Source organism: Barbus barbus (assembly GCF_936440315.1).
Source record: "Barbus barbus genome assembly, chromosome: 19".
NCBI lineage: Eukaryota > Metazoa > Chordata > Actinopteri > Cypriniformes > Cyprinidae > Barbus > Barbus barbus.
The window spans coordinates 7,452,195-7,460,253 of record NC_136747.1 but is presented as its reverse complement, the minus strand read 5'-3'; the positions used below and the strand labels follow the sequence as shown (position 1 = coordinate 7,460,253).

The 8,059-nt window shown below is 36.3% G+C and overlaps 1 protein-coding gene across 1 annotated transcript; it reads left to right on the top strand.

The window, feature by feature from the left end:
* Positions 1-698: 698 nt before the first annotated feature.
* On the top strand, positions 699-7,779 carry LOC306885199 (XK-related protein 8-like). Its single transcript, XM_079441589.1, has 3 exons — positions 699-1,126; positions 4,314-4,507; positions 6,862-7,779. The coding sequence occupies exons 1-3, from the start codon at positions 819-821 to the stop codon at positions 7,584-7,586; spliced, it is 1,227 nt and encodes a 408-aa protein (XP_079297715.1). The 5' UTR covers positions 699-818; the 3' UTR covers positions 7,587-7,779.
* The last annotated feature ends 280 nt before the right edge of the window (positions 7,780-8,059 follow it).

Here is an 8,059-nt window from a genome sequence, read left to right as displayed (position 1 = left end):
CTGGTATTCCTTTAGATCTCTGTTAGAGCAGTTAATATGTGCCTGAGGCAAGCTTCACTTTACATTAGGTTATGGCCATTCAATTTAAGTATTGAACTTTGGTGCATAGCTTATTTGTGCCATGGATATAAATGAGAACCCATATTGTGCTGATTACTGAGGATAGGTTTGATAATCCTTTCCTAAATAATTATTGATGATTTCTACCTGGTGGATAATAATGAACAATAATAAGGAAGAAATACCATTAAATTAGAGGAGGGTTTTGAGACCAAGTCGTAGATAGAGACACAGCAGTAGACTGTTTTAGGCCAGTAAATAACCACTCAGATCACCCACTTTGCATCAGGACTCTATTAACAGAGCATACTTTGTCAGATTTACATTTGTAAATTTTGTGCATTTGTTGCCTTTTATGCAAAGTTTGCATTCAAGATATACATTTTGGCAGTTCATTTTTGGCTGAGAATCACTGCATACCACCTGGGCTTTCTTTTTCCAAAATATTAGATTTTAGATTTAAATTAAACTTTGTGACCAAATATTTAGCTTTTTTTTCTCGCTAATCTCTATTATAGATCAGTGGGCATTTTCATACTTTGAACCGATCCGTGTGAGTCCGGTCACATGTTTAAGTGACTCACTACATTCTGAAACATGACTAATCATTAAAAGACGTGATTTGGGAGGAGTTATGAGTGAGTCTAAAGTTTACTTTCTGTTTCAAATGTTTTAGCGTTCTGTATGTATACATCCATGGCAAAGGGAGGTTTTTGTCTTTTTATTATCATGCTGTAAGGTTTCTCACACTCTGAATCATGGAGGAGAGCTTCCCTTTTCATTACTCTTTATTGGAATACCTCTTTACTTTGGTGGGACTCTTATTTTTCCTGCTGGATATAGCGCTGGACATTTGGACTGTTGTGTCATTTTATCAGGATGGGGCTTATGTGTATATGGCAGTGATGATCTTTCTGCTGCTGGGATCTTCAGTGCTGTTACAGGTGTTTAGCTGGCTCTGGTACTCTGATTCCCTGGATAAGATTGAGACTAAGGTGGAGAAATTTGCAAAGAGGCATTTATTGATCAAACCATTTCACTTCCTGCAGCTTGGAGTCTACCTCAGGTCTGTGACAGATTTACTTCTCTATTTTCCTTGAATACTCTTGTGAAAAAGAATACACAATAACTAAATACATATGGTTTGTTGATCAAAACTGATGAATTGATTGACAGTGAAACTGTCAAACTCTTCACAACTTCTAAACATTCTTTCATTGTGTGAGCCACCACATGCAAAATGATCCATTCAGTTATCAAAATCTGTCTGACGTGTATAATATATTCCATAAATATCTGACATGGAATGGTTTTAATGTCTGCTCTTAATGGCTTGCCTAATGGTTAGAGAGTCGGACTTGTAACCCAAAGGTTGCGAGTTTGAGTCTCAGACTGGCAGGAATTGTTGGTAATGTACTGCGCTCTTTCCACCCTCAATACCACGGCTGAGGTGCCCTTGAGCAAGGCACCGAACCCCCAACTGCTCCCCAGGTGCCGCAGCATAAATGGCTGCCCACTGCTCCGGGTGTGTGTTCACGGTGTATGTGTGTGCACTTTGGGTGGGTTAATTGCAGAGCACAAATTCCAACTATTGGAAATTCCATACTTGGCAGTAGGTCAATGTCACTTTCACTTTCAGAACATTTCCAGAAACTTTCCGAAATTTTTGGAAGCTTTCCAGGATTTTTGGAAACATTTGGAGTAGTACATTTCCAGGGTGGGTGGAATCGGAAATTTACCAGAAATTTCCACATTGTAATGAAATAGAATCACAGTCTTGCAATCAGCCAAGTTTGGAAGCATATATATGGAGTTTGTCTAGCACAATCACTACCATATTTGAACGAGGAATGTCACAACCCTAAACAGCAGCAGCTATAAATTTATATTTATACACTACATTTGTCTGTAGAAATTTTACATATAAACTGAAAATTTACAGTGTTGCTTGTTGTGGAATAGCAATAGGTAGATATGAAGAATGTGTGGTGTTGGTGTAGGTACAACAATAAAGTGGGTAAAATGAATAGGCAATGGTGAATAGTTTACATATAACACATTCCTACAAAAAAATGTACTGTATGAAAAAAAATATATATATATTATTTTTGTGTACTACTGTATTGATTTTTCAGAATATATTTTTATGTACTGTTGAAATTTCATATAAAAATGCAAAGTGATTCACAAACAAAAGTGACATTCTTTTATAGTGTAGAAAGCTGTCTGCCAGCATAGAAGTGTAATGAAGATGAAATTGCACAACACAATTTAATTTGTACATGAAATGCAATTTTGCATGAAACGTGAAAAAAAATATAAACATTTTGAGCAGTGTGGCTCACACAATGACAAAAACAGTTTTTATTTTGGTGGCATTGGCCAAGTCACTAACACAATAACTAGGTTTTGAAGCATGAATTAAGTATTTTGGGTAAATTCGTAAATTTTGCAGACATGCAATCATGTTCTGATGTTACAGCAAACAGTTGTGACAAATACACTTACAGCTTAAAGAATGCTGAGACCGTTTTAAAAATGTGCTAAATGCAATTAGATGTCTAGAGTGCTTTTTGGCCCACTAAGTCTTTATATGTATTTGAAATATGGTTAAATTAAGATTTGAATTATTGTACACTGCAAGTGCACATTCAGTACAATTAAAGGATTAGTTCACTTTTAAAAAAACGTTTGCTGATAATTTACTCACCCCCATGTCATCCAAGATGTCCATGTCTTTCTTTCTTCAGTCGAAAAGAAATTAAGGTTTTTGATGAAAACATTTCTCCATAAAATGGACTTCATTGGGACCCAAACGGTTCAAGGTCAAAATGACAGTTTCAGCGCAGCTTCAAAGGGCTTTAAACGATACCAGACAATGAATAAGGGTCTTATCTAGCGAAACGATCGGTCATTTCAAAAATACATAAAAAAGTTTGTTTTATAAGCACAAATGCTCGCCTTGCTCTGTTCTGTGATGCGCATTCGTGACGTCACGTAATACGCAATTACGTGGAAAAGGTCACGGTTGACTTAGGCGGAAGTACCGAGTCAGTGTTTACAAATGTGCAGAAGGAGGACCATATACACATATTCAAATGTCTTTGTGTCAGTTTATCGTTTAAAATGCCCATTTCGTGTGCGTATCCTGGGTGTTTTAATATTAAAAAGCCTACTGACTCGGTACTTCCGCCTACCTCAACCATGACCTTTTCCACGTAATTGCGTATTACGTGACGTCACAAACGCGCATCACAGAACAGAGCAAGGCCAGCATTTGTGCTTATAAAACTTAAACTTTTTTATTTATTTTTGAAATGACCGATCGTTTCGCTAGATAAGACCCTTATTCATCGTCTGGTATCGTTTAAAGCCCTTTGAAGCTGCACTGAAACTGTCATTTTGACCTTGAACCGTTTGGGTCCCAATGAAGTTCATTATATGGAGAAATGTTTTCATCAAAAACCTTAATTTCTTTTCGACTGAAGAAAGAAAGACATGGACATCTTGGATGACATGGGGGTTAGTAAATTATCAGCAAAAGTTTTTTTAAAAGTGAACTAATCCTTTAAAGGCATCGTTCACCCAAACTCTGTCATCAGTTACTCGTGTCTTTCTAATCTCTTTTTTTCCATCTTCGAAGCACAATTGATATTTTTAATGACACTTTTCACCCAAAACTTTGAGAAGTCAGTATGTTAATAAAGACATTGCAAACATAATTTATATGAATTAAGGAGTTTAATCAATTCTTTCTTAAGAGACACAATCACTGTATATGATGAACAGATTGAATTTAGGCTTTTATTCACATATAAACTTTGATCTATATGCATAGTTATAATCAAATATGGCAATTGGAAGCTCAAATATACATTGCTTGATGTATGAGAACTAATGATATGGCATTTATATTTGTATTTGCCATTTGTATTTCAAAGACACTTTGTGTTGCATGACACTTATGGGTTTGGAATGGCATGAGGGTGAGTAAATGATGGTGGAACTTTCATTTTTTGGTGAACTTTCCCTTCAATATCAACATTAATTCAAAATTAAATAGAGCTATTGTCCTTATCCCTAGTTCAAACAACTAATTTGGGTTATCATTTAAAAACAAACTCAACGGATGTGATTGAGAACTGGCATAGGAACAGGATTCAATCTGTTTACATGTCTAAATAAAATGTGGCCTCACTGTTGTTTATTTAATTTTTTTTTTTGTTGTATTAATTGCCACCTTGTGTTCACAGGTATGCTGGGGTGATAGAAATTTCCACAACACATTTTCTTCGGCACACTAACAGTTTCACAGAGGGTGTAGCTGTGTACCTCAACCATGATCTTCAGATGCTTCGTCTATTTGAGACATTTTCTGAAAGCGCCCCTCAACTCACACTCATGATGTCTATAATCCTACAGAGAGGAGAGCTGGAGCTTATGACAGGTCTGTCTCGGATCCAGACCACCTACTTTTTTTCAGATCATAATTCCTATGTTTCTAAACCACTTAAAGCAATAATTAACCCATAATGGAAAATTCTGTCATCAATTGACTGTCTTTGTGAGTCATTGGTTTATTCACTCAACCAATTCATTCCAAACATCGAGCAATGGCACTACTGTGTTGCTCAGAATCTCTAGTGATGGAGAAATAAAGAACTTTGAATTAATTGAAGCAATTGTTTCACAAAATGATTCACTTTTTTGAAGCAGCTGAAAAGCCACACAAAAATTCAGCTCAAACATACAATTGAAGAGTATGAAATATATGAGTATAAAAACTCCAATTAATCTCAATCAAACTGCAGTTGGGTTATTTTGACTGGGTAAAAAAACAAAACAAAAAAACCCGCTAACTAACACATACAAGACAAAGACTTAGACTGGAATTCCTTAGGAGACCTTTTAACTGCTCTCTGGTCATCACAGAACATGCCTCTTGTTCTCCATAGAACTACACAGAGACTTTTTCATATGCACCTAAAATCATTTTAAAAGACTTGTAACAATTTAAACTTATCTTACTTTAAGTCCTATTGTTACCAAAGGATTCTTTTCTTGGGTAAACTGGTTAAAACAAGATTACCCAAGAAAAGAATCATTTGGTAACAATAGGACAATTCAATAAAGCATGTGCCAAACATAAGTATCTCAGGGATTCATTGCATGTATTACTAAACATATAAACTTCAAACAAACATTGTTCAATCCTACAGCACAAATAACAGCATATTGGAAGGTAAATAAGTAAATTGAGTCCAAAAAGGCAAACTCTATTATGAGTGCTATAAAGGCAGAGATATCCAAATACCATCCATCAGAGTCCACAACAAAGAAGCAGTCCAAAAAAAGCAAAGAGTCCAGCAAAAAAGAAGAATTTTCAATAAGAGTCCCTCATATTCCAACTCAAAATAGTATACAAATATAAATAACATTACCATGACAAATATATAAACCAACAATTATCACTGCATTATTAGCAATGTTTGAAATAATTAGAATATCTGAAATGAACAGTTTCTCTGTTTTGTGGCCGTGTCACAGACTTTAATTTTCATTTTAATGAAACTGATCTATGCATAACTCCATATCATGTATGTAACCCACACAATTGACTATCATGTTAATCACATATTATGTATGTATTTTGAATCGTTATTGAATAGCTGAAGGATTCATATGCGTGTTTGGTATGTATGAGTTTGAAAAATCATGCTTTAAATGTTTCTTCCAATCAATCCAAACATGTTGATTTATTGATTGGGTAGAGGAACAGAGCAACACCCCAAGCAAGGACAGAATCTAATTGGTCAAGACGTCCAGATGGGACGGTCCGAAAGCTGAGTTTAAAAACTCAGGACACCATCAAACTCTCTTGGTCCTCTACTCTTCTCTCTCCTCTTCTTTTGACGCTGCTCTTTGAGCGTGCGCTGGCCCACGTGCTAGCTGCTACCACAATGAGAAGAAAACCAACCTAGTCTCTTTACATCCCTTAATTCTTTGACTTAAATTTATTTTCTTTTCCGTTGTGAGTTTCGTGTACTCAGTTAAGTTTTGCCGCCATGCCTTGTCTCCGAGTTCGAGTCTGTGACCGCCTCAAAACTTCTACCAGCCACAACTCCATTGGCTTCCCAAGACGTTCACGACTACTGAACTCTCAACCAATCAGCCACTTCGGGGAACCCCCTTTCCTGGTACAACATGACAAAAGGGATTCCCTTAGCAAAGCAAGCAAGTAACCTCCAGGTTCTAACTGAATCGGTGCAGTTAATATAAATGTTAGCCTCATTGAGAAACTCAATGCGAGGGTTAAATAAGTGATTGATGGTTGTTCAGGTCTATGCAATAGCACATATTGCTGTAAACTTGGGATATCACATTTTCATTCTCTTAAACTCATCCTTTCCTCGCTTTCTCTCTTTCTGCAGCGTGTGTTCATGTGTTAGATTCGTTTACATGTCTTAGATTTATCAAATAAAGCCTTATTTATATTGAAGAGAAGTATCTTGTGTTTTGTGCTCACAAGTTAATGTCTTAATCTGCCGATCTTGTTACTGTGCTATTTAATAGTGTTTTCACTATATTTTGGATTTTAATATCCAGTGCAGAGTTGATGTTATATGGCTTGGTCAATGAATCGCTGCCGCCTCAGTGATCAGCCGTGAAACAGTGATTCTGTTCAAATTCCCAATAAAATCATAAATGATTCCCTTTGAGCTAAATTAAACTATTTCTTTAAATTACATATTAATATTACTTTATTATGTTACAGTAACATGCAATGGTAATTTGTTTCAGGTTTAAAAATCCTCACATCGGCTGCTGCAATTGCCAGTAGCGTTGCTATGTACCACCGCTGCATGCGTGCCTTTCTTCCTGAAAAACACAAGATGAGTTGGATCTCCACTGGCGTCTACTTCCTGTGGAACTTGTTGGTGATTATTCCCCGTGTAACTGCTCTGGCACTCTTCTGCAGTGTATTGCCATGCTACATCATAGCTCACTTCCTGTCCCTGTGGATGCTGCTGCTTTTAGTGGCCTGGAGCCAGAAAACAAATTACATGGAACATCCTGGTTGGGAATGGCTCTTCAGAGCTGCTGTTGCACTCATCTGGTACTTCTGCTGGTTTAACGTATCAACAGGAAGCATAAAATCAAAGTCGATTTTCTATTATAGTTTCATGGCTTTGGACACAGTGATGCTGCTGGGCTTCTGGTGCTGGAAGGTGTTTGAGAATGCAGGCTGCTGGAGCTCCTTAAATCCTTATAAAGTGATCCCGACACTACTAGGTTTGTACGTCATTGGAATACTAGTGAAAATGATATACTACAGATGGTTTCATCCCAACGGTGATAAAGAGAAAATCACTGAACCCACTGAAGAAGGGCAGTTAAGACTAGCGGCAGCATGTTATGATATGGAGACAGACTCGAATGCTAAAGCTGCAGCTCCTGCTCCTGCTCAAACTTTCACTGGAGTTCCCAATAGACATAAGAAAATGGCTGCTAATTTCTATTCTTAGTTCTTGGTTCTACTTTTAAAAGACTATTCCCATATCCTCCTAATTTCATCATTTTTATTTGTAAAAATGTATTTATAGTCTATTTCTCTACACAGAATACCTCCTTTTTGTACATATGTTTTGATAAAATAATTTTAAATTATGTGAATATATTTTATCTTTCTGAAAAAATAAAACATTTTCTCATCTCTTTAAAGAGTGATCTAGTTTCTGTTGTGTAAATAGAATCAATAATATATGTTACCTTTGTTTGAGCCATTCCTGTTAGTAACATGCTTTTAGCTTTTAAAATGTCCAAAACCCAAAATGGATAAATGAACTGATTCTGACTATTGGCGTGCAAAGGGTACTGTAAAAATCATAAAAATAAAATAAAAATAAGAACAACAGAGGTAAAATGAAGAACTAATGTGCTGTCTTTAATTACTCCGTAAAGACCAGTGTTCTCCAACCCTGCTCCTGGAGAGCCACTG